The sequence below is a fragment of the Eumetopias jubatus genome, unplaced genomic scaffold (assembly GCF_037043125.1).
Source record: "Eumetopias jubatus isolate StellerSeaLion01/CBP00866 unplaced genomic scaffold, mEumJub1_p1.0 scaffold_8, whole genome shotgun sequence".
Classification (NCBI taxonomy): domain Eukaryota; kingdom Metazoa; phylum Chordata; class Mammalia; order Carnivora; family Otariidae; genus Eumetopias; species Eumetopias jubatus.
The window spans coordinates 28,570,243-28,598,172 of record NW_028274814.1 but is presented as its reverse complement, the minus strand read 5'-3'; the positions used below and the strand labels follow the sequence as shown (position 1 = coordinate 28,598,172).

The 27,930-nt window shown below is 43.7% G+C and overlaps 1 protein-coding gene across 3 annotated transcripts in view; it reads right to left on the bottom strand.

Moving 5' to 3' along the window:
* Nucleotides 1-27,930, bottom strand: part of SFMBT2 (Scm like with four mbt domains 2) — a 230,431-nt gene that overhangs the window by 108,348 nt on the left and 94,153 nt on the right. For all 3 annotated transcript variants that reach the window (XM_088025816.1, XM_088025815.1, XM_028114618.2), the window contains exons 5-7: nucleotides 14,664-14,752; nucleotides 12,679-12,925; nucleotides 4,023-4,120 (exon numbers count right to left, since the gene is read on the bottom strand). In XM_088025816.1, coding sequence (XP_087881942.1) covers nucleotides 4,023-4,120; nucleotides 12,679-12,925; nucleotides 14,664-14,752 — 434 coding nt within the window. The remainder of the gene's footprint in view (nucleotides 1-4,022; nucleotides 4,121-12,678; nucleotides 12,926-14,663; nucleotides 14,753-27,930) is intronic.

Sequence of the window (27,930 nt, the reverse complement as noted above, 5' to 3'; positions counted from 1 at the left end):
TCCTGAAGCTTCAGTTAGGCAAAATGGCATGGACAGTCCACCAAGAACCACACAGACGATGAAGTCTAAGTGTGAGCTGAGCGACAAGGCACCACAGAGACGCATAAGGGAGTAGGGACAGAGGCCCAGGCCCCGAAAAGGCTTTGTAAGAGAATGCGTATTTGCAGTTGAATCCTTGAGCTGGATCTAACAGAAAGAACAAGACAGGTACAAAAGGCATGTGATGAACTGAGGAGAGGCCAGCACCTGGCACACGGGGGAGGTACCACACGTGAGGTGCAGATGGAAGCATGCATGGAGTCCCAGCGGGCTCCGGACAGCCTGGAAGGACACAGGGGGGCTTCACTTACGTCCCAGGCCGCACGACGCTTGCATGGGGGAGCCAGATGCAGATGGCAGACGAAAACATTAATTTAACATCTTCCTAAACTCTAACCAAAATTCCAGTAAAGAATTTTTTTTTTTTAAGACACGAACCCTCTCAATAGCGACAAAGGTATGAAAGCAAAAATGCAGATCAACAAGAAGTGACTAATTTAGCACCATCAACAGAGCCAAATCCCAAGGCTTCAGCAGCTAAGCTGAGAACCAACCCAAGGAAACTGCAGAATCCTCGGGAGACTCAGAAACCAGTAATACCACATGGGCCTAAAACTAGGAGCGAATGTGGGATGCCTGGGGGGGGGGGGGCGTTGCAGACGGTTGAACATCTGACCCTTGGTTTCAGCTCAAGTCATGATCTCAGGGTCATGAGATGGATCCCCAAGTTGGGCTTGGCGCTCAGTGGGGAGTCTGCTTGAGATTCTCTTCTCTTCCCTCTAGCCTGCCCCCACCCCTCCCTGTGCTCACACGTGCTCTGTCTCTCAAATAAATAAACAGAATCTTAAAAAAAAAAAAAACTGGGGGTAAATGGGAACAGATGAGGGAAGAAGTCCCCTTCCCTACTCCAAAAGATCAACCGTCCCCCCAGTCTCCTGCAGAGAGGGTGAAACAGATGGCCCCTGGACCGCGGGTACAGGTACCTGGGCCCTCGGTGCCGAAACCCCGGCCCTCTTCTGCCCCACTCACTCACCACCACCAGCGGCTGGACTTTGAGCCCCAGGCTGGAAGCCAAAAAACTCCCCCTGGAAAATCAGCACCGTACAATGAAGTAGCTCTCCAAGGTCACCTACACTGATCACCTCTGCCTTCAGCTTTCTAACCCCTCTGTTACTCAAGAGCCACGGCCAAGGATTTTCAGCCTCCAACAAGAACGTCAGGAACCAAACCAACATGAAGGAAACAAATTATTCAGGGGAAAAAAGAAGACTTTCAAAAAACAGTAATTCCAACAAGATAAACTCATGCGTCCATGTGGTACAAGGAGAGGAGGCTGTAAACCGCATTCAGCAAAAACCCACCAAACAAGCGCTCGTAAAAACAGGACAGCACAAATAAGTTCAGAAAACTTCTTAAAGTGCCACAAACAGACAAGGAAATGAAAAGTAGAACTGAAAGGGAAAAAAAAAAAAAGTAAAAAGCCAGTCCAGGAATAGCACGTCCACATACTCACAGATCAAGAAAGCAAAAGAACAGTGGAAGACATCATTTTAAAAAAGAAACATCCCCAAATTAAAGGCATGAGCTGCAGACACCAGAGGTGGCCAGCACTGTGGAAGAAAAGAGATGTCCACCATGGCAATCCACTGTGAAACTGCAGGACAATGGTGGAAAATACAAGAGTCCAGAGAAGGGAGGGGAAAATGGAGTGATACCTCTCAATTCTTGAGAAAAGTGACAGTGAGCCTAGAATTCTTTACCCAATCAGTGAAGCATGAAGACAGAATAAAGACATTCTCACTCAAAGCGAGAAGGATACTGAAGGCCACCATCTTGAAGACGGCTTGCAGCGTCGCCTCATCTTCATGACCTGAGGGGAGAACGCCAAAGCACGGCAGACCGAGGCTGCCGACAGTATTTGACTCATTCTGACCAAACACTACACAGGTTCCCAGTCCCTGCTCTAGGCCCAGCTGCCTGGAGCTGAGGAGAACATTCCATTCACTTCACAGAAGAGTAGTGCTTGGGCCTGTTCCTGGAACAGAGCAAGCTATAAAAACAGAAAATATAAACCAACTGGTTCCTGTCCGTATTTCTCAGGGTGTCCAGTGCCTGGAGTTCAGCTGCAGCTCTGGCAGATGGCTCAACTACAATAAACCCTAATTCTCTTAAGACCAGCTCATGACTTCGTTGACTCTTGTCAACTGAGGAAAAGCAAAGCCAGCTTATTGCCCAAACATCATCCAGCTCTTTTCCCCTCCAAAGAGCAGGAAAAGGCCTCTTCTCTCTTTTTTTTTTTTTAAAGATTTTTCTTTTTAAGTAATCTCTACACCCAATGTGGGGCTCGAACCCACAACCTGCAGATCAAGAGTCACACCCTCCTCTGACTAAGCCTGCTCGGTGCCCCAGGCAAAGGCCTCTTCTGAAACAGGTAGGCTTAGACCTGCTTCTTACCTTGTCAGAAGCAAATACATAACATTTAGGAAGACACACACCAGCAGTAACACTACAGAGAGAAGCAGCGAAATGATCCCCACAAAAGTGGGTGTGCCGGGTCCCCTCGAAGAGGCAGGAGAGCGTGTCAGGGAAGGACATGCCTCTGGTCGTGACCTCTCATGTCTAGACTGGAGGTGCCTATTCGTGCTTTCATCCGTTACGCTTTGAGCTCCTCACAGGTGTAGAATGTACTTCAAAAGAAAACCTATTTTGTCAAGAGTGAGGGACATGATCCAGTGTATACACTTAAAATATCACGAAGGCCACCGTGAAGAGAGTGGACGCCAACTGTCGGGGTCCCCGGGGAGACACGCAGAGGCCACGGAGCCAGGTAAGTTATGGAAAAGCAAAAGCTGTGTTTCTTTCTTATTTTTTATCTTTTCCAGGGAGGATGTTATCAGGAAAGCAAGAAAGGAGGTAGAGGTGAGAAAAGAAGTATTCGATCAGTTAGCAAAAAAAAAAAAAAAAAAAATGCCCAAGACATCGTTTTACTTCCAGCGATCACTACCCCCTAGCAGCCGATTCCATCTATGCTGTTCTAATACAGGAAGATCAAAACACTGTAAAAGTCATCTACCCAAGAACCTCAGAACATAATTTCATCCCTAGTTTCAAAAGCCATCTTTTTACGTCCAATTCTACAAGAAGGGAAGTGCAGATCGAGAAGGTTCACAATTTGCCACGACGGGTTCCAATTCTGAGGGGGCCTTCGGGGTAACTGAAATTCAGGAAGCCCGCGCCCAGGCCCTGAACGCTTGCTGCCCATGGCACCTCACGCCATCGGCATTTTGGTCTCCTCAGGGGACATGTGTGGCAGAAATGTGCCCCCTCAGGCCTGGAAAACCACGTTCCTCCAGCCAACAGTGACCATGTTTGAGCCACCCAAGGACTTGGGGTCCAGGGAGAGAAAGAGAACGTTTCGGGACTCCCTCCGGCCCGCACGGATCATCGCCCACAGCTTCCTATTCATCTACGTAGAAGTATCAGGCATCATTTTACAGTGATGAGAACCTGGTGATCCATTTCAGTTGTGTGTCCCCCTCCCTTCTGTTAGCACCCCCCAGACCTACTGCCCATCGGATACTCACACACATTTCTCGGGCCATCCAGGAAACTGAACCATCAAGAGGAGCATCACTTTCTATTATTTTTACCAAACAAATACCAATAATAGACTTGCTACGTGTCCTGTTCCTTTCATAAGGGGTGAGGGAGCGCACACGAGGTGTTATTATTCTATAATAATACAACATGGAGAAAAGCGGTAGAGCCACAGAATTCCAGCCAGGCTCCTGTAATATGAGGAATTTGTGAAGATGACAAAACAGGGCAAAAGCACATAGGTAACATTTTAAACATTTCAAATGGGACCAGGCCGAGCAGGTAGCTCTTCCAAGCGTGGAAAATGATGGGCTGTGAGAAACTTTTCACTGGAGAACGGTCAGTGTGCAGAAGAACAGACAAGTCGCCACGAACCCACATCTTACCTTAAATACTTCCATTGGAAGAGGAAAGTGTGCGGCATCAGTAAGGGATTTTTCCAGAGCACATTTCCACTCAGACGCCATCTTCAAAGGATAGATTTCTGTATCAACAGCAAACCACATAAGCGTTTAAGGACTAAAATATTCTGCGGGGTGGTTCTCCCTTTGAATTTTATATCTGCCAAGTTCTCAGAGTCACTCGGCATACTCAGCGACCCTAAGAACTCACACCCTGCCCCATAAAAGGCCACCTGCTAACGGGATTTTCTGACAGTAAAAAGCTCTTAGTAGCTTCTGACAAGGTAAAGAGCAACTTGAGACTCTGCAATCAGAAATGAAGACTAAACTTCACAGGGCCCTTCGAGGAACATTTGCATGCATTCTGTGGGCATTCCATAAGTAATTTATTGGCATAAATCACATTAGCACCATCTTCAGTCATCCGCTGCCCCAAATTCCATGCATCACCTGGGAAGTAATATCCACTGATGAAGAACTTGTTATTGGATAAATTTCTAAACTAGAAATGACTCTTGCCTGGCATTTTCAGATATTACAGCACATTTTTCACTAGATCTCTAAGCTCTCGTACACTAAAAATAGCCCCTGTAAGCCAGAAAATTATTAAAAGGTAAATTAAAATTTACCAACCAAGTTTAATATTTACACTTGAAATGTTGCTAACACACCACATGTTGCCCATATTTCCCCCCCAGGCGGTGGGGTGGGGGGAGGGGGGTGGGCAGAGAGATTTACGAACGGAGGTTACGCTGGCTGAATGCAAAACTGAAAGAAAAAAATTTGTTGAGCACTGTTTTCACCGATTGCTGAGACTGCAGGGGGATTTTATGATCTGATTTCAACGGATTTAAGACCTTATCAAAATAGGATTTGCAGAAGCACTCACTTGAAGGAGATATGTTTATACCTTCCCTATATCAACCCAGGCTATTTCAGACAGACAGACAGGACATGAATATGAATTTAAGCACAGTTAAAAGGCAACATTAAACCTTTGGGGCTATATTTTTAATTTCTTGCATGTCTGCTTTCCAGCACGCAGCCATATATTTCGATGCCCACAGCTTTTGAACTCACCTTGAGCCTGAAGCTCCTGTGTTTCAAGCAGTTTATTGAGTCTTTTCAGACTCCCATAATTATAATGGGAGAGAGATGCTGCCGGAAGGAGTCAGGTTATCAAGGCACAGCCCCCTGTCACTCATGGTTGGTTACGCAAAGTCCCATAAAGGGTTTTTAATGACAAGAGAGGCTCTACTGTGGATATTGTCTATAATCCTTTTAACCCTTTTATTTATACTCTTCTACCTTGGAGGAATTTTTTTTTTTTTTTCCAATTAGGCATTTCTATATCAGAACAAGAATAGGATGTGATTCCTCTTAGTAGCTTCTGACATATTCGGGGGAACACAGTGAGGCCCCAGTTAACACCTGTGCAGAAAACGGATGAATGGTCCCTCCAACATCCACAGGTGGGCAGAGGTGTTGAGGGAGAAATCGCGCATCACGGGGTCCCACAAAGGAGGAAGAGGGACCAGTTCACAGCCTTCTGAATTGTCCCGGGAGGATGGGAAGATGGTTCAGCTCAGGGGCACTGCATCAAAATCCCAGTGGAGGAGATGCAACTCAGAGGGCTCTAGGAGGGAAAGACCTGAGGACACCAGGGCAGGAGGTCATGAGGGGCTCAGGATGGAAACACACAGAAGCCTAGGGTTCCTGAGTAGGCGAGAACAAATTCATTTTCCCAGGGATCTGGAAGCTGAACAGGGAGTTCAGCCTTGGCATGGTAGGAAAAGGAGAAGCAAGTCATGAGAAAGGATGGCGACTGCCAAAGACAAGACAGGAAAGGTGGAGAAGGCAGAAGGTGCACCGTGTTGGTGCCTGAACTCCCATGGTCTGGGGGCGGGGGAGCCCCTGAGACAGAGAGGAAGGCAAGAGAACGATGGTGCGAGAAAACCATGCAAGCCCTAGAGCAGAAGCCCAGCTGGCCAGAGTTTGAGCCGGACTCGCAGAACCGAAGCCAGGTGACCTAGAGACCCCCGCAGGGATGCTCGCCCTTCCTGACACCTGTGTCCACACGCACCTGGCAGGGCACCACTGGGCCCACGTCATCCCTGAGAGTCGAGCCCCCAGCCTTCCTGATGCCATCTCTCTCCCAGCAGACCAGAAGCCTGGGGCCACGGGCGGAATGTTGCTGTCCCCCCAAAGTCATACGTTGAAATCCTAACCCCCAAAGGGATGTTTAGGAGGTGGGGCCTTTGGGAGGTCATGGGGGGAGCCCCCATTAATGGCATTCGTGAGTGTCCTTACAAAGGAGAGCCCAGAGAGCCCCCTCGCCCCTCCCCCCACGGGAAGACACTGCAAGAAGGCCCCCGTCTGTGACCCAGGAAGCAGGCCAGGCCCTCAGCAGACGGCACATCTGGGGGTGCCTGCATCTCAGGTTTCCAGCCTCCACAACTGTGTGAGAAATGCATGCTGCCGTTTAGAAGCCACCAGGTCTGTACTATTTATTCTCTGTAGCAGCCTGAATCGACCAAGAAACCCAGGTTCCTCAGGATTTGGGTCTCTGTCCTACAATCCTAAGGTCCTTTGTCTTCTTTCTGAGGCTATAAAGCCCTAATATGGAATGCAACCCCATGGCAAGGCCCACTTCTCTTAAAAGGTGAAAATCAGATGCACTTTTTTCAGTATGCTCAACCACCTGCAAAAGCTAAACACCTAATGGTTTCAATAAGCAGTGAACAATATTCCGTGTGTGTGTTTCATTAGCCAGAGAGCTGCTTGGTTACACCGGCAAGTTTATGGACAATAAATAGCACCATTAAAAGAACATAAACCATTTTCTTAAAATGATTGTGTTGCAGGTAATTTAATAGAGTGTATCATGTCGATTTCTGTTTGTGGGGAAGTAATAAGCAATTAAAATCGGGCCTGATCCATCTTTAACTAGAAGCCTACATGAAAATGAGGTGATCCCCCTCTGCGCAAGCGTTTGGCTGGCTCTTGGCAAAGGTGAGAGCTGCAGAAAGCAGGAGAGGGGCGTGAGACCACCAGCTCACAGCCTCACACTAAATGAAGGCCTGGGGGGGCGGTGATCCCCTTCTTCATGTACCCTGCAACCACCACTCCTTCCTTCTCTCACCAGTGAGCAAAGACTGGTCTATGGCTGTTAACAGATGTTGGGAAGGCTATAAATGTTCGTGTCTCCCCCCAAGTAATATGTTGAAGCCTTAACCCCCAACAGGATAGTATCTGGAGATGGGGCCTTCGGTGGGGGGGGAGAGTTGGTAATCAAGGTTAGATGAGATCATAAGGGTGGGGTCCCCATGATGGGATTAGTGCCCTTATAAAAGAGACCCCAGAGCTCTCGGTCTCTCCGTGTGCACATAAAGAAGAGACCATCCACAAATCAGCATGTGGGCTCTCCCCAGAACTCAACCCTGCCAACACCCTCATCTGGGATCTTCCAGTCTCCAGAACTGTGAGAAAAATCATCTGTGTCGTCTGAACCCCCCACTCACTGGCATTTCTTTATGGCCATCTGAGCTACCTGATACAAAGAGTGTTTGGGGGCTGTTTCTCGACTAAGAAATAGTTCACAAGCTTCTCGACTCCAGGAATTATCTAAAAGAAAAAGAAAAAAGAAAAGAAAAAGGAAAAGGAAACGTTGGCATAAAAATTGCAAAGGCAATATCTATCTATCTATCTATCTATATATAGATATAGATAGATAGATAGATATGGAAAAACATCTAGAGACGAGAAAGACCTCACAAAGTTTCATGTCCTTAGTTTCTGCAAAAACGTGTAAGACTCCACGTTGCTTTCTGAGCATCCAGAAATATGAAAGCAGGAGGGAATCTCTAAAGCACTCCTGACCTCAACGACCTAGTTAAATTTCTCAGAAAACCAAATGTAACCATAAAACTCTGCTTACAGACTGAACACCCAGAAAACGCCAATCGCTCGCGGTACACTGTGACACTCAGCAGCACAGCAAATGTACAGTTACCCCCATTTCACAGAGGAGGAAAGTAGAGGCACTTCCCAGGGCTCTGGAGGGAGGAACAGAAGTGCAAGGAGAAGCTAACTTGGACCCTGGCTCCAAGTCCATGTTTCTCCTACTCTGCCAGCGTCCTCAAGAGGAACAAAAATGATCAGGAAGCCCACAGGCCATATTCCTGTGCATGGGGTAGGTCCTGGAGCCATACCGGGTGCTGAATAGCAGAGCATCTCTCCTTGGTCTGACCCTGTCTTCAAAAGCTCCCCTCCCACATCAGTGCAGAGAGGACAGGAGAGCCCCTGACATTCCGGGGGTGTCTTCATTCCAGGCCCTCCGCTCCAGACGGGCATCCACAGCCCCATCAATTATCTGGCTCCTGGAAGGCAGACTTGGCTGGTTCCTGCCCTCCCTCCAGGCATACCCAAGTTTTCATTTAGTCAGTTCATTCAACGAATATTCACTGAGCACCTACTACGTGCCAGGCACTGGGTCAGACACTAGGGAGACAGCAAAATGCAGACCCAGATGTTCAGTTGGAGTGGCTACTAAAATCCTCTCAGGTCTGAACAAAGCGAGGGGGGTGGGCCATGCTACATCTAGAAGAACAGCACCCCGAGGACAGGGCATGCTTAGCACCCCGGTGGGTCACAGGGGAGGCCAATGTGCCGGAAAGTCCCTAAATGAGTGCAGTTTGCCTTCCATTCAACACTGAAGCTGAAAGGGACTCCCCCACATCTGCCTGGCTTTTCAAGCTGATTTAATTTATGGAAAAAAATCACCCTTCCTATTCCCCCTTTCTTCCGTCAACTCCCAGTGTTAGTGTAATGGAGGAGAAGGAGACTTGGGCTGGGAGCTTGGACGCTAGTGTTCTAGCTGCAGCTCTGTTTCAGTGGTGTGACCCTGACCCACCAAGTCATTAACCTCAAGGCTTCAGACTCTACTCTAAGATGAAGGGGTTGGAACAATGCCTGAAATAATGCCAGTTCAAAGTCTGACCTGGCGCCTTCATTCTACTTGGACAAGGCAAAATGCCTGGAACAGAGCCCTTCTGCATGGTTCTTGCTCCACATTGTATTTCTTGCCTTCATTAAAGGTCCCTCAAGCAAAAACCAAACAAACAAACAAAATGAAAAACAAATTAAAAAACCAAAAGCACAAAAAACAAAAACCAGAGTCTTCACTCTAGAGAATGCATTGCTGGTCACCAGAGGGGAGGTGGGTGGGGGTGGGGGAAAACAGGTGATGGGGATGAAGAAGTGATGGAGGGAAATGCTGAATTACTATATTGTACACTTCTTGATAAAGCCTGAACCACTAAGGACTTTAGCTACTGCCGCCCTTCGTTGATCACCTGGCATTTCACCACTCCCTGCCCGCTCACCCATTCTTCACGGAAGCTGCATTCGACCTACTCCGCCGGCACCTACATGACCCCTGGACAGGCCAGGGTGCAAAGCCCTGACCTGTGTTCTCCGACTCGGGCCAGAAATGAAAAGGCACAGTGACTGTAAGCTACTCTGGTGGACAACATCAAAGGAGCCCCTTTTCCTGGAGGTTCTGAAAACTAGCTACTTTCTATTTCCTATTTCTACCTTTCTTGGTACTGAACAGTTGAGAAAGATCGTGCCCTTTAAAAAGTAGAGAGGATCAAGTGGTTCATTTTCGCGATGATGGCAGTCCATGGGGACACACAGTTCAGCGGGAAGGGAGGCTGGGGGGGTCGCACGGCTTCCTCTCACGGTGCACCTGAACCATCTATCCTCTGCCCTGGGCCCCCACACCTCCAAATCTCCCTCTCACACCACGTAATACTCAACACTCGGGATTAAGAACAGTAGCTAATATCTTTATGCAAGCCTGAAATTTTATTCCCACCTATATTTCAGTTAAGCAAAGAGCACTACCATGTAAGTTTTAAGTTACTCTGGGTCTTGAAATTAATTTACACAAACCCAAAGTAACACATATTATTATTATTACATACTACTATTATTACATATTATTATTATTATATATTATTGTAAATAATAGCCCAATTATGGAAGCAGACTGAGTGTCCACTGACTGATGAATGGATAAAGAGGCGGTGGTGTGTGTATATATACCACGGAATATTACTCAGCCCTCAAAAAGGTTGAAATTTTGCCATTTGCAATGACATGAATGGAGCTAGAGAGTATAATGTTATGTGTAACAAGTCAGTCAGAGAAGGACAAATATAACACGATTTCACTCATATGTGGAATTTAAAAAACAAAACAAATGAGCAAAGGGAAAAAGAGAGAGAGAGAGAGAGACAAACCAAGAAACAAAGCCTTCCCGCTAGAGAACACGCTGCTGGTGACCAGAGGGGAGATGCGTAAGGGGTGGGGGAAACGGGTGATGGGGATGAAGAAGTGCACCTGTCGTGATGAGCACCGGGTGATGGAGGGAAGTGCTGACTCACTGTATCTCATTATATCGTACGCTTATGTAACACTGTACGTCAACTAACCAGAATTTAAATAAAAACTTTAAAAAAATAATAAAACACACAGGTAATAATTGCAGTCCCGCATGCTGTTCTGCTAAATGAGGCAAGAGAATCCAGTTTTCATCTTGCAACTGCTGCATCTGAAGAACTAAAGGCCACATTTGGAGGGTCCTTTTGCCTTTTATTTTCCTCTTCTCATACAAAATTTCTCTTGCCAACAATTTAAGTGTTGGGAAAATAACTTCTTAACGATGAATGCCTTCTCCAAGTTCTTTAAGGGACACCCACGAATTCTTCTGTGCAATGGACAACTCGTGTCCAGAAAATTACTAAGACAAGTAAACACAATTTATTCTTATCTTATAAAGACATTAAATTATCTACAAAAGAGACAGAGCGCTCTCCTTTGCAAATATTTCCCAAGTTTCTATGGTGACACTTTCCATTCTTGCTTTTGAGTACGAGTCCCATGACTTCACAGCAAAGGCACACTGAACAGAACCTAAGAAGCCACTAATAATCCTTTGCTTTGCTATAAATGTTCACACTGGCAAATGTAGGGATCTCCCAAAATTTATAAAGCAATTAGATACTAAGCTAAGATTTAAACACCCAACTTCCCACACAAAGTAAATTTCTCCTACTAGGTTATGAATCCCAAGGCAAATGTGAGCTTAGATCTCTTCTCAACACTGACAGGCCCTTTGTTTGTCATCATAGTCCAAAATTACTCAGGGTAGAAATGGATTTCCTGGCTGCTTCTCAAAATGTTGACAACAATACTACTAATAAAATACCATGTTATGTGTCTATATGCCTGTCAAACTCAACACAAATGCAAATCCATGACATACAGAACCAAGAAATTTTTTTTTTCAATTAAAGCCTTTGAGTGACAGAAAGGAAAAATGTAAGTCTTCGGTTTCGTGTACTCTAGACTAGCACTGGCAACTAATAGGGGAGAAAAAAAAAAATCTCTGGCAATTTTAACAAAGGACTTGGCTCTTCGCTTCCAATATACCTGGTGAAATTGATCAGAATGAAAACCAGCAATCTCTGGAAGAAATTATTATTTCTACCTTGATGTCTTTAATTCCATAAGGATCCAACATTTTTTGTTCTGAAGATACCCATCAAAAGGTTGGTAAGTCTAGTATGGGCAGCAGGGGGATGGGAAGAAATGAGCAAAGGGCCTAGGAATTTGAACTATAGTATAGCCCCTCTCTCCAAGCTAGATGACCTTGGACAAGTAGCTTAACCTCAGTCTCAAATTTTCTCTGCTGGAAAAGGAAATATTCACACCAAACATGGAGCACTTTTTGTAATCAAAACAAACAACACAGCAGATGTAAAATCACCTGGCACACAGGAAACACTCAAGAATGGTTAGTTTGTGAACAGGGAGATTTTTGCCCAGTGAGGTACACATCAGGAAGCATAATGCATTCTTCTATCCAATTAAGTCTGTAGAAAGTCATTTGACAGGGCATTTGGAGCTAAATAAAATCCATGACATGCCAGAAAAAAAAAGTATGATTTCCTCTTTGCTATTTCCAGGTCAAGACAGATTATATAATAGCATTTGTTTGGACAGTCGGATGGATGGATGGATGGATGGATGGATGGATGGATGGATGGATGGATGAAGGAGATGGGGGGCAAACAGGTGGGAGGCTGGGAGGCTGGAGGGTGAGTAGATGTATAGGTGGGTAAGTGGATGGGTGGATGGATGGACGGACGGAGGGAGGGATATGGATGAAGGGAGACAGATGGATAAATGAATGGATGGGGGGTGGATGAATGGAGGATGTATGGGCAGAGAGAGATTTTGGAACCTACTTCCAAGACTGTCAAAATTCCTAAAGAAAAAGGTTGAATATGACCAAGTCCCAGTCCATGGTGTCTTTCATTTGTGAATCAGTGATTCCAAAGGAATGAGATCAACTTCAGCACAGCCTCTATGGCCTTCTCCCTTTAGAACACTATTTACTGAGGTCTTGAGTTCTATTTCCCATAGAAGAGTATTCTGAAGTTAAAATGCTTCATATTCACCTACACATGTGTAAATGATACCACGGAGCTAACAAACTCTCCAGAGACACATCCAGGAAAATATCCCATCTTTTACCAAAATACTTTGCAGCAGCAAAAGCTTTGGCCCTTACCTGAAGGTGGGTCCATTCTGTATTTATTCTCTTGACACCAACCAACTGGTCGAAGTCTGTAATCCAAGTAAAACAACCACTGGTCATAGGATTCAGTGTCCTCCAATCCCACATAGCGAAGGCGTAATCTTCCTCCAACATTTTCAATCACACTAACTATCCAGTACTGAAAAGGGCTCTGAGAATCCTGAAGTTCTATTAAGGAATCAACTGTAATGAGGTCTATAGGGCCTTTCCCTCGCAGAGGCTGTTTAAACAGAAGCAAAACTCCTTATTTTAAACTTTATTTTAAGGTTCTCATGGAAACAGATGACAGCAGAAGATAATATTTTTTCACACCATCATCCAAGCTACTGGCAAACAGTCTGGTGTTTCCCTCCACCCCCATCCTGTTCCACACACACGTTCACCCCACCCAGCCCTCTGTCCAACAACAAGAATCACAAGGAAACAGAACATAACAGTTTGTTCTCAATTCTCACCAAACAAATCACCCTTCCCAGATAAAACTGCATTTGTTAGAAATAAGCATGCTTTTAAGAAGAGTTACACCAAATTGGCCTCCTGCTAGAAAATACGTGGTAGCTAAATGTCTATTTTCCCATAGACTATGGGGCTATCAACTTACCCCATGACTCAACAGACATTCATCTTATAATGTCTACCACACTAATGATTAAGACTCTCTCATACTTTGGGCAAAGCATGAATACGTGTCAATGACATGTATAATACACATTAACGATCAGCTACATTAGACAATTATGTAAAGTTATTTCTACACTTGATCCATAGTTGGTTTAGAAAATGTATATATATATATATAATTACTGCCCGTATAAGAAACCTTCTCAGCACGTTAGCACGTGAAAAGGGTGATTGTTCAGTCAGCCTTGTAGGCAAATATGTTAAAACAAAAAATGAACAGAGTAAGACATTGTGTCCTTCTGAAAGGGTGAAGAATCATCATTTTGATTTGTTACCCAAACAAATTAAGAGCCATTAAGATAAGCAAATACACCAGGCAAAATCTTCACAGAATAAAACCGGATAACTGTTTATCAGACAGTAGTGTTCCAAAAGTCAATGCCAAATTCATAGTTAATGTTAAGAGAATAATCATACCGTCACAATCCACATCATATTCCTGTTATTTACTATGTTTCCCCTTTTTTTGGGGGGAGCATTCCTCAAACAGATTTGGTAACTCCATGATTACTTACAACAGTACAGTGCTCCTTCTGTTCTATTATATATAGTAAATATTAAAATGCTTTATCATAAAATTAGTGTCAAATGAACTATCAAGATGGCAGATTAAGCTGTTTTTTCTTTGGTACCTTAAGCACACCTTAACCACACTGAAATATGATTAGCCAGTTCTCCTCTTGTTTTCATAAGGGACGCTAATTCGATTATTACTCAACACATGTGTGTTGTTAGCGTGAGGTTATGCATCCAGAATGGAATAGTCCATGGAACCATTTATCAACATGCTCCAAGACTATATAAGAGAACACAAATATGCTTTGTGGTCACCTCTACAAAACAGGTCTTCTCCAGGATTTTATTTATATCCGCAAATATAGGACAGAGGCTTACATGTATAGGATAGTGGAAAGATATCCTAACACAGTATTACTTAAAAATGTGTTCACACAGGAGCCAATTTTCCACTTATTGATTATACCACAGGTGAAGACACTTCGGTGCTATGAGAATCGTTAACCTAAACAATTCAGGAAAAAAACTGAAGTTAGGCTTCAGTTAGGCTTCAGACTGAAGCTGACCACAGGTGAAGACACTCCGGTGCTATGAGAATCGTTAACCTAAACAATTCAGGAAAAAAACTGAAGTCAGGAAGTTAGGCTCTCTGGATAGATATATCCACATGTACGCGTGCACCTGCCGAAGGATATAGGCAAAGGTGCTCATGTAACCGTGAGGCTTCAGACACAGAATAGCTGAATAACAACAATACATACACCTTCCAGGAGGTTGGCAGGTGCCGTCCGGGAGCCAGTCAAATCACGAATGAGGAATTCTGTCCAGTCTGTGTACTTCTCTTTGATTGCTGGCGAGACAAAAAAAAAGAAGAAGAAAACAAAACAAAACACTTCAGCACAGCAGGGGAGTATCAGGTTAAGTTTAAAATCAGCACTTTTCTGTACACGTGTGTTATTTCGATAGTTTTCTTCATTTTAAGCACTGCGGTGAAGAGTTAACACGGCGACAAGAAATCTGTCCACAACGGGTGACTTTACGCCTACCGATTTTGCTGGGCATCAGACATTAAAGAATAGGGGGCCCTGAAGTTTTAATGAGAATCTACTCAGAAAGTTCCGTGAGTAAAAAGAAGATATCATAAAGCACAGAATTCGGGGGTGGGAGGAGGGGTTCCAAGAAGGAAGAGATCAGCGAGGGACAAAAGTCAGAGGGCAGTTTCCAGGTGGAAAAATAGCAGCAGGCTCTGAATTACACAGAAGGATTTTGCAGGTGGAGAAGAGGAAGAAGGGACTATCCGACTGAGACACACAGCAGAGGAGAGTGCGCCAGGGAGGGAGGAAGTGGACGCTGGCAGCACAGTCATCGGCCGACTGCGGCCCGGTCTGAGCACAGGACTCTGGGGAACAACGCCAAGCGACAGCCCCAGAAAGCAGGCACATTTAATCAACAGGAAATCTCCGCATAAAACGGATCTGAAAATAGCAGAGTGGCTCGAATGGAAACAAAAGAGGCTAATGGCAGAGAAACCCAGGTAAGAAGCTGCTACAGCTCTCCAAGGACAAAAGGGATGGGGCCCCAAACCACAGGGACCATGCCGCGAGCAAGGAAGAGATGTATCTGAGACATTTTGAAGACAGAAATTTCAGACGTTGGAAGCCAACAATCTCCAAGTGCTTAGAACCCGAGACCAGAGAAACAGGTAAATTCCTGGCACATCCCCCGAAGCACAGATCTCCAAAGGCTTCACCAGGTGACGTCCACACCCAGGAGAGGCCCTGAGCCTTCCTGGAGCATCCCAGGCTCCCCGGAGAAGCATGACCCAGATTCGCGTGCACCCATTCTGTGGATCATGTGGAGAGCCAGCAGGCTGGTGAGCATGGCCTAGAACACATCCCATACTTAGCCTCCAGGAAAGGTTCCAGACTCGAGTGGTTTGCACGTTGCTTTGTCCTGCAGAGCCATGATGCAACCATTTCTTGCTCAAGCCTCAAGGAACAGAGTTATCACAGAAGGCAACGAGGCTATAATGATGTAGAGGGAAAAGCAGAGTCATGGCATGAGAGGGAACTGGGCTCCACAGTGGCCTCTGCCATCACTGGCTATAACTTTGAGTAATTTACCTGATTTATCGATTTATCATATACTCCTTCCTCATCAGTGCAACAGTGCTAACACCATTTTTGCTTATGGGCTGCTAGGAGGATTAAAGAAGATATACACATCAGTAAAATGTAACCATACCGGGCACATACCAGGCAATTAATAAGGAGCAGCTCTTGTTTTGTTATAAGTGTATATTAAATTATTACACAGCTCACCAACTATTTATTGTTCCTTCCCACAAATTCCAGACTGAAACTGGGAACGTGTGTCGGCATGATCACCAAGAGAAGGGGGAACAGTAGCAACACCTGCTATTCTGATCACTAACCTGCAGCTCAGTCAATATCCCTCCCTCGCCCGTTAAGGATCGTAAGACCAAGAGCAAAATCAAAGTAGAAGAATTCAGGCAACATAACGGGATCCAGACAAAGCCGCAAAGTCCAGCTTTCAGCCATACAGTGTCCTAACCCCGGCCCTGCTTAACAAGCAGCAACTCACCCATTCATCAGCTTCTACCACTAGACTTTTTGCTCAAATAAAATACCATCTTCCTTATTTTCTACATGCACACTCACGAGGTAATGCGTATGTTTGGGGCAGGAACTGTTACTGTGTCCTTTCCGTCATTAAAAAGTGTAGCCGTCATTTTTCAATGCTATACCCATTTCTAAATTAGCCCCTTGCTGTGTACTAAATGATTTGTGTTCCCCCAAACTCATACTGAATCCTAATGCTCAATGCGACTCCATCAGGAGGCGGGAACCTTGGGAGATAATTAGGTTTAGAGGAGGTCATGTGGGTGGAGCCCTCTTGATGGGATTAGTGCCCTCATAAATGAGACCCCGGAGAGCTTCCTCAACCCTCCCACCGCATGAAATTCCGGGAGAAGGAACCAACTCTGAGCCAGGAAGTGGAATCCGCTGGGGCCTTATCTTGAACTTCCAGCCTCCAGAACTGTGAGAAATAAATTTCTGCTGTTTATAAGGCCCGAAGAGTGCGGTTTTTGGTGGTGGTGTTGTTACAGCAGGTGAATGGATGGAGACAGCCCTCATGAGTGCCCACAGTTACTGAGAAGACCAAAAGGCAATGGCATACAAGACAAATGAATTAAAATTCGTATTCACCTTATACTTTACAAGCTTACTCTGTGTCTTGTGATCATCATAACAGTACTCTGAGGGGGATGTTCCTAACTAACTTTTCCCAAGTTCAGAGAATAAACAAGGTCAGAGCCAGCCTCAAACTCGAGTATGCAAACATCAATCCTACAGGGAGCCTTTCCGTGGGAATCTTATGATTTTCAAAGCTTTTGCATACAGATAAATCAGTAATTTAAACTGTAGGCATGACAGAGATAAAATGAAAATGACTGTCTAACCAAATGTTTCAAGATGAAGACAATATACAACTTCACCCAGTAAATATGCATTCCCTATCTCTTTACCAAAAAATGACAATCAGCATAGTTGACTGAAAAATGGTCCCATACTCGAAAGACTTTATGTCCATATCCACTACAAGAAGAAAGTTCAATTGTTCACTTAAGGGTTGGTTCTAACATTCACATAATCAAACTGAACACTTAAATTAAAAATTTTTGAATATGCCATCACCCTATGACGACATCGTGCAATGTTGAAATTGAACTGGGTTGAGTCACAGTAAGAGAACACTAGAGATGCTTCTGAAATTTATACTTTGTGAGCCCTCCAGTCCAGAGGCCCTGTAACTATCCATTAGTGTCTCTACACGAAGCTCTGAAGCAATCTTTTACGCGCCACAGAATATCTAGACAAATTACTCTCCCTGAAAAAATGTATCTTAGCTGTAAAGACAGACCAACACTGTCTTTTGATTAAGAAGTAGAAAGGGAATAGTTCTCAGGAATACTGTTACTTTTTTTAAGATTTTATTTATTTGACAGAGAGAGAGAGCACAAGCAGGGGGAGTGGGAGGCAGAGGGAGAAGCAGGCTCCCCGCTGAGCAGGGAACCCCGGGGATCATGACCTGGCTGAAGGCAGATCATGACCTGCCTGAGCCACCCAGGTGTCCCAAATACCGTGACTTTTAAAAGAAAAACTGTTTCAGTCAACATTTAGTTCTCAAAACTCTAAATGTTCAAATTAAAATCTATTGCAGAAAATACTGCCATATATATATAAAACTATGCCTAACAAGTCTACAATTCTCAATGGACTTATTTTAAGTAATACTGAATTCAGTTAAATTTTAGTATAATAAAAATTGCTTAGAAATTCCTCAGAATTCATTGCAATAGAAGCTGATCTGTACTCTCCTGGGGGTCCACATAAGTTTCTAATTAGAAATTCTAAGACTACAAATTTTCATTTACTACAGAACATCTCTCTTCAAAGACTCAAAATCAACTAGGATGGATGTAAGAACTATCTTTCTCAAATAGGATAAAAATTCCTTGCCCCACGGTCATTATCTTTTCCATCAGATGATCCACACATTAAATTTCAGAAGACCTACAACATACCACACACCCAATAACATCGAATGCGAACTCTACAGCAAGAAAGGAATGATTAAAATGAAAACAAAGTAGATGGATAAAAGTTTGTCCATAACATTGAAATCACTTCCCCATGTTTTTAACTTATACAGACATACTCCTGAGAGTTCATAAGATTCTTTTTTTTTAAAGATTTTCTTTATTTATTTGTTAGAGAGACAGAGAGAGAGAGATAGCACAAGCAGGGGGAGCAGCCGGCAGAGGGAGAAGCAGGCTCCCTGCTGAGCAATGAGCCCAATGTGGGACTCGATCCCAGGACCCTGGGATCATGACCTGAACAGAAGGCAGACGCTTAACCGACTGAGACACCCAGGTGTCCCTCGTACGAACATTCTTTATTCGTAAGAAGAATAAAATCAGGATCTTTGTACAACCTTGTCATGAACATGTCATTTTCAAGGTCCTATTCAGTTTTAATACTATATAAACTTAGCATAGATAATATATATACTTTATTCAACTTTGCTTTTTAAAAAATCCAAGTTACATTCCTATTTTAACACCTCGTTTTGGGGAGGAACCCCCCTCTCACTGAAGGAAGCAATCATGAACATGAGTTTCAGAAAAAGAAAACACACACACACCCATGCTTTTTTGCAAAGACATTCAGAGATAGCCCCCAAATCCCACAACAGCATTCCGGGGATTACAGAGCTATCTATAAAAAGGGTTCCAAAGAGGGGTGCCTGGCTGGCTCAGTCCTTAGAACATGTCACTCTTGATCTCTGAGTCATGAGTTCGAGCCCCACGCTGGGTGTAGAGATTACTTTAAAAAAAAAAATGGTTCCAAATAAAAGGTAGAAGATCATCATCATTTTTTTTTCAGGATTTGGGAAAACACCAGTCATGCTGGACTTCCAGGCCCATCAAGCACACGCAAACACAGAGAATTCCTTAGTTCTCAAGGAGGCCATCTGCTTTGGACACTGCTCTGTGGTACAAAGCTGCCCATCAGAGCTGCCCATTCAGGTGGATCCTGCACACTGAGACCCGGGCTGAAGTCAGAGGGACATACTCCTCTCCTCTCTGTCCGTGTCACCAGGTTGAGAAGACAGGTCCACGGGGAAGACAGGCTACGTCAGGCCTTTCCACTCACCAGAAAAGACGGTGAGAATAATTACAACAGGCAGTGAGCCACTTTCACTCAGACCTACTCTAGGTAAAGGAAAAGCCAAGCATTCCTGTATCTTAAGACTCCAAACACACGGAGACTTTTTTGTTCTTCATGGCAATTTTCTCGACTCGCTTTAAACCAAAGTTTCTTTGAATTTATTTTGTCGGGTCATATTTTTGGTTCTGTCTTGCTCTTTGGTTGTTCCCTTCGTCTAGAGCTTTTTCTGCCATTTTCAAAACCTCTCGATACAGAGACCAGAGGATTTTCTCCTCCTGCATGCCCTGCATCCTCTGACTTGGGGGGTGATTTGTGGTTTATCTCCCTCCTTCTCTCTATCAGAGGCTCTCCTGGGGTGTCTGGTGGCCCGTGGTCATGCATCACACTTCAACTGGAGACCACAGAAAACCAGAACGGGAGACTTTGTCCCGGAGCAGGCGCTTGTGGCTCAGAGTGAGCGTTAGGTAACTCCCATCTGGGAAGCAAACCTCCAACTAGCCTCTCCTGTTCTCCCCAGGCAGTTCGTCCATTTCTTTAGCGATGAACCCGAAGGATACGCATGGTCTCTAGTCCTCTGTTGTCCCAATAGGGTGGGGGACATAGAGTCTGGGAAGTGTTCTGACCAAAGGCACCCCATTAAACCCTGCCATTCCCAGCCCCACCTGGGACTCCCACCCAGCCAGCACTGCAGGGGCTCCAAGGTACTCCCCCCACCAAGTGTGGGGTTGCAGTGGTCCCCACCAAGCTTTGGCAGTCACCAATCCTTCATGAGCTTTCAAGCTGCAGGAACATTTTTGAAATTTCTTTTCTGTACTGGTCTCTCTTCAATTCTTTCTGTTGTTGGTTTAGATATTTTTTATTCCTTTACTATCATTTTAATGTGGCCTCTGGAGGAAGAAGAGGTAAGTAGGAGTGCTCCATCCACAGAAACTCCTGGCTCACAACAGAACTGGGCTTTACAATACAATGTCAGGCAGCAGTCTTTGACTTACCGGGAAACTATTCTTTAACACTGACTTCGCTAAAGAAAAGAAGTGGCAACAGTGAATCCTGAATTATAAATGGAAGCGCTTACACTTACTATTAAGAATAAAACACTATAAAGTTCTTTCCCTCAGAGGTTTTTAAAGGAAAGTATCCACATTAATTTTTCATACAGGTTCAAATTAAATTGTTCCCACAAACAGAAAAGACAGATCGCAAAATGACTCAACGGGTCAACAGGATTGATAAACTCCTACCGTGTACAATGGACCACATACAGATTAAAACATCCCTATCTTCAGTAATAAATACAATGTAGATGAAGATGTTAACTTGTGAAAAATGCCGCAAAAATTATCTTTACACACAGATACACACACACACTCCTTAGTGCTCGCCATCTATAGACTGGAGGAAAAGTCTCAATTCAACCTTCCAGGACTCTTTCAGTTATATAAATGTACTTGAACATTACGAAAAGGAGTATGATTATTTGCTCTGAGGATCAGGATTTCACAAAAACACAATCTAAGAACGGTTGGAAGGAACCAAGAGAGAGTGATGACTTTCAGCTGAAATAGAAACAATGAGTGAGAATAGTCTACATCACTAAAACACGGAATATTTAGACCATTATAATCATTAAAACCTTGGTCGGTATGTACACAGACTCTTAACAAGAAAGCCCTCTGCTACTTAATATTCTACACATTGCTCAGAATTTTCCTCAATATTGGGATGAGAGCAGGAGAGTTCCTCTGTGTTGAAATTAGAGTCTTACGGGGTCATACGTGACTTTTCATGGGGACAACTTCATTGGGCGGTTGTAAGCATTAAATGAGAAAAGGTCTCCCTGCTGTTATTACTCTGGTGGCAAGGTACTGACCCTGGTGAAAAGTGAAGTATTCTTTGATAATGCTCTCCATCGCTCCCTCTTTCACACAAATGTTTATATAAACATACTCAGTCTTCTTTTAGAAGAACGTATCTGAAATATTGTAAAACAACGCTTTAATTATACATGAACAAATTTCTGACAATCCAAATTTAACTTTTGATAAAACTGTACATCAGATCACGGATATGAAACGACAGCCATGGGTATAAAAACCACATGGTTAATATTTTATTAATTTCAGCAATTACAATCAGAAGGAAAATTTCTTCCAGAGTGTGAGGATACTTTTTAGCTTTCTAATCCCTTAACTGCCTCTCCCTACGTTGGATATTAATGCTAATTAATGCTAATGATCACCTCTTCAACACGGACAAACTGGTACCAAAAAAGAAAATCTACCTTATGGAAAATAATTCCTAAGGTAAACCATGATGGGAATCCAATTCATTTTTAGCTTCTATTGCTGATTCCTCGCATTATTATAAAACTGATCACATGTTATATAGTGGTAAAATGCCAATCTCTCTCGTTAAACTCTGCAAGAACAGTCTTAACAATAGGATCCATCATGCACAAAGAAAGTGGCTTGCTGAAGTTTTTTAGGAGAACAAGATCAATAGTGAATAGATGACACACGAGGCTTACATCAGTATCAATGTTGACACACATAGCTACGTATTTTTTAATTGACACTACAGAGCATACTAGCATTCCCACTGTCTGCACGTCCTTCACATCCAAGTCCAACTACTGTTCTTTGTGTTACTCACACAAGCACATACAAACAAGAAAACAAGCACACTTGAGATCATCCTAAAACTCAGGATTCAACCCAGATTTCTGCACACCAACACTCCAATCCAGCGTAAGAGTAGCTTCGCGACTTCACTTCACTGGTAATTAAGTTATTCCTACAATACACGCGAGTCACAGCTCCCTGGAAAAGGAATGTATTCTAATAAGCTCTGAAGGTATTTTATTTGCCTGTTTAAATAAGGCAAGTACATCGGTACATATCTATTTACTGTGATGCACTGTTGAGGGGATTTGAGGGGATTGAGTAATACTTTCCTGCCAACTTCTGAGAACGGCACAGGGCGCAGGAGCAAAAGGGAGTGCCTCCCTCGGTGACATGCAGATTAAGGGGCGCTGTCTGAAGGAGCCACCCCCGCCATGCTTGTTCTCCTTACTTAAAACCACCCCCTTCCCATCCTGTACCCAGATCCGGCGAACTCTGCATCCTGCGCCTTGCTCAGGCCTGCCTCCCTCTGACTGCCCCTCTGCCCCCCTTCTGCAACTAGAGTGACCAGACTTATCACCACAGCATAAAGAAAAAGACTGAGCCAAACCATCCCCTACAAGTCCTAGAACCACCCAACCTTGTATAAACCCCCCTCCTTGAGCTCTCTTTTCTGATCAGTCAATACCCTATTTCTCTGCTCCCCTCCAAAACCAAATGTAAGCAAAGAAGACTGAACCCTTCACTCACTATTCCATCCATTCAGCTTCCTGCCCCAGGAGGACCAAGCCACCCACTGAAATGCACTACCAACAACTTCCTCCCTGAAACTAAGTCCTCTCTGGGCTTCCAGGACACCAAACTCGGAGTTTCTTTCTTCCTTCTCCAGCCACGCCTTCTCCGTCCAACCCCTTTATAACTACCAATGATTCGGGGTTACTAAGAAACCGGTCCTGCGCTGGCTCGCTTTTCCTCTCACTCTGCGGTCCTCCCATAGACAATTTCATCCACGCCTGTGGCTTTGATCACAGTAATGCCAACAGTTGTCAAATTTATCTCTACAGACCAGACCTCTTCTCTGAGCCTTAGGATCAGGGATTCCACGGCCTGCTTCACAGATGTCCACCGGTGTCTGGGAGTCCTCTCACACCTGTTATCTATAAAAATCAAGCTTTGATCTTTTAAAAAATACACTGATTTGTAGGAGCTCTTTATTTATGTTAGATATTAATTCTTTGTTAGATATCGCATAGCTCTTGACCTTGAATATTATATTCAACACAAGCCTTTTAAAACAGAACATGAGATCATTTCACACAGCCAAAGAATTTTATTTTTTTTAAAGATTTTATTTATTTATTTATTCGACAGAGAGAGAGCACAAGCAGGCACAGTGGCAGGCAGAGGGAGAGGGAGAAGCAGGCCCTCCGCTGACCAGGGAGCTGGACGTGGGGCTCAGTCCCAGGACCCCAGGATCATGACCTGAGCCGAAGGCAGCCACCTAACCGACTGAGCCACCCAGGCGCCCCCAGCCAGTGAATTTTAGAGTAAACTTCAAACTCCCCCAACCTGTCCCGATGTCCTGCAGGACTGGGTCCCTCTCCACTATTCTTCCCTTCGCTCTCCACACTGGTTTCCTCTAAACTCTTCCCCTCCAGTGGCCTCATTACTGGCCGGGATAGCCTCCTCCTTTGGCGTAGAAACACTTCCCCCACTGTGTCCCCAGCAAACCCGGCACCTCAACCATCACTTCCTCAGTGGTCCTCCCTAACTTCTGGGATCAGCTATATTCCCCTCCTGGGGTCCCAGAGTCTTTCCATTCATAGCCTTTGTACTCATCTGCCTCACGACAGTCTGCACCTGACTCTCCACTCCATCCATGCCCCTTGCGTTACTACAGTACGCCCAGTTCCCATAACAAATGCACACAGCAGGTGTTTGGTACATTTCTATCATACGAGGAAGGACAGATTGGATGGCTTTGGACCTTGTGTCTGTTTTACTAATCTTTTGTTGAAATATAACTTGTTGGATTCAGACGAAGAACCACTGTTACGATGGATATTACACAGATCTTTCAATAAAATATGATTTAACTCAATAGCACACCACTAGCATTCACAAATGAACCCCCACTTCTTTCCTTTGCCTGGCTTGTAACTGCTTACACATGATACGAGTAGTCATTTTAGATTGCAGCTGCAGCACATCTCACCCAGAAAGCCAGAGATCCATCCATTTAATTGAATTGGCATCATAAACATCTTAGGAGGTGGGACAGACATTTACTATTTCTCTGGAGTTCTCCTTCTGAAGGAATATGCACTACAGTCCCATTAGGCAACACTGATACAGTTCATTTCAGATGAGGACATCACCCAGTAATGAGAGAAATGCAAGGTACTACCCATCCTCGAGGGGCCAACTGCTTCTCTGAAGTTCTCCGAAGTTCCCAAAAACCTCTTATCGCTATAAACAACCAAGATTTACAAAATAAAAGCCATAAAGATAAAAACTACTTACGACATTCTCAATGTATAACTCATATTACTCTGCATCAAATCTTTAAGAGCCTAGAGGATAAGTAGCCTCTAAAACTATTAGGAGAAAGTTAAAACCTGATCACTGCTCTCTGGTTAGGGATTTTTATCCAATAAAATATGGAATTTCTCCCATTCTAGCACATTCTCTCCAATTCTTCTTTAGCTGCCAGTATCTCAGCTTACAGACATTTCTGCTATTGCTTTAAACATGTTCCTGCTTTTAAAGAATACCCTTCCAAAGAGTCAGGGACTTTTTTTTCTCTCCACTAAGAAAAACTTTCTACAGGTCTTTCATTAGCTCACTCTGCAGAGAAACTGTCAAGACTGAACTGCCATATCACAAAGGTCCAGGGCTCCAAGTTCAATGGAAAAAGACACGTTCTTATTAAAGATTTTATTCTCACAGGTCTCTCTCTCACACACATAGTCGACTTACTTCTTTCTGTAAAGTTACTTTCTTGGCTGCAGCAAAATAGCTTCCATTTAAAATTTTCCCTTAGGGAAAAAAAAATTTCCCTTAGGTATAAGCTTTGAAAAGAAAGAAAAAACAAGCTTGCATAAAATTTACATTAACATGCCCTCTGTATATCTAATTACATGATTTACATTAACATGCCCTCTGTATATCTAATTACATGAGTCAACCTATCTTTTAACGGTTTTCACAGTTGCTGTCTGTAATGGCTTATACTATGTGTGAACGTGCCTGGGACACAAGTGCCCAGATATTTGATCAAACATGATTCCGGATTTTTCTGTGAGGATTATTTTTGGATGAAATTTACACTGAAATCAGTGGACTTTGAGTGAAGCAGACTGCTCTCCCCAGTGAGGGTGGGCTTCCCTGAATCAAGGGAAGGCTTGAATAGAACAAAAGACTGACCTCCCCGGAGCACAGAAGAATTATGATGAAATCAAAGAACTGAATAAAGAGATATTCCATGTTCATGGATAGGGAGACTCAATATAGTCAAGATGTCAGTTCTTCCTGTCTTGCTCTATAGATTCAGTGCAATTCATATCACAAACCCCAGCAACTTATTCTGTGGATATTAGCAAAATGATTCTAAAGTTTTTATGGAAAGGAAAAAAATCCAGAACAGTCAAGACAATATTGAAGGAGAACAAAGTTGGAGGACTGACACTATCTGACTTCAAGATTTACTATAAAGCCACAGTAACCAAGACAGTGTGGTGTTGATAAAAGAATGAACATATAGATCAGTGGAACAAAAGAGAGAGCCCAAAACAGACACACGTAATTCAGTCAACTGATCTTTGACAAAGGAGCAAACACAATGCATTAGAGCAAAGATAGTTTCTTCAATAAATGGTCCTGGAACAATGGGACATCCACATGCCAAAAAAAAAAAAAAAAAAAGAACCTAGACAAAGACTTTGCAATTACAAATTAATTACAAAAATTACCCTTCACAAAAATTAATTCAAAATGGATCATAAACCTAATTAAAAATGTAAGATTTTAAAACTCCTAGCAGATAGCATAAAAGAAAACCTAGATGATCTTGGGCAGAGTGATGAATTTTTAGCTAGAACACCAAAGACACAATGCATGAAAGAAACAAATAAGCTGGCCCTCATTAAAATGGAAATCTTTGGCTCTACAAAACACATCGTCAAGAGAATGAGAAGACAAGCCATAGACTAGGAGAAAATATTTATAAAAGACACATCTGATAAAGGACTGCTATCCAAAATATACAAAGTACTCTTAAAACTCAACAATCAGATAACAAACCTGATTATAAAATCAGCCAACCACTTGAGCAGATACTTCATCAGAAAAGATATAGAGATGGCAAATGGTATTTGACAAAATGCTCCACATCGTATGTCATCAGGGAAATGCAAATTAAAACAAGAATGAGATACCACTGTATACCTTTAGAATGGCAAAAACACAGAACACTGACAACACCAAATGCTGAGGAGGATGTGGAGCAACAGGAACTCTCATTCACTGCTGGTCAAAGTGCAAAATGGTGTAGCCACTTGGGAAGACATCTTGGTGGCTTCTTACAAAACTAAATACACTCTTACCATTTGATCCAGCAATTATATTCCTCGGTATTTACTCAAAGGAATTGAAAACATGTCCACGCAAAAACCTGCACACAAATGTTTACAGCAACTTTGTTCATAATGGCCAAAACTTGGAAGCGACCAAGATATTATCCAGTAGGTCAATGGATAAACAAACTGTGGTCCATCCAGACAATGGAATATTATTTATCACTAAAAAGACATCAGCTATCAAGCAAGAGAAAGACATGGAAGAACTTTAAGTGCCTGTTACAAGTGAAAGCAGCCAATGTGAAAAGGCTCCATACTGTGTGATACCAACTCTATGACCATCTGAACAAGCACAATAATGGAGACAGTAAAGGACCAATGCCTGCCAGGACTGCTGGGAAGGGGTGCACAGGTGGAGCACAGAGCAATTTTAGGGCAGTGAAACTACCCTGTATGATACAATAACGATGGAATGAACAATACCAAGAGGGAACCCTACCACAAAATGCGGACTGTGTAGGCTCATCAATTGTAACAACGGTCCCACTCTGGCGGGGGATGTTGATAATGAGAGAAGCTGGGCATGTGTGCAGGCAGGGCATAGGGAAATCTCTGTACCTTCCCCTTAATTTTGCTGTGAACCTTAAACTGCTCTAAAAAGTTTAAATCTTAAAGAAAAGAGAGGAACTTCTCTAGCAGACTATCTTGGGACTTCATCTGTAACACAGGCTCCTTCTAGTTCTTCAGCAGAAAGTCTTTGGACTCAAACTGCAATGCTTTCCCGAGTCTCCTCCCCCCTCAGGTTTTGGAATCCCCAGGTCTCCACAACCATGTGAGCCGATCCCTTAAATAAATCTCTTCTTATAAATATATTCACACCCTACTGGTTCCGTTTCTCTGAAGAACCCAACCAGTGCATTATCTTATTACCATTCTTAAGGGTCAGCAGACCAAAAGAAAAGAACAAAAACACTCAGAGAAAAGGGGAAAATGATAATGAATCAATCCTTAGACCTTCTTGCAGGTTGTATCTTCCAGAAGCCCAAGATGACCTGATACCCACCGAGGAAGCCA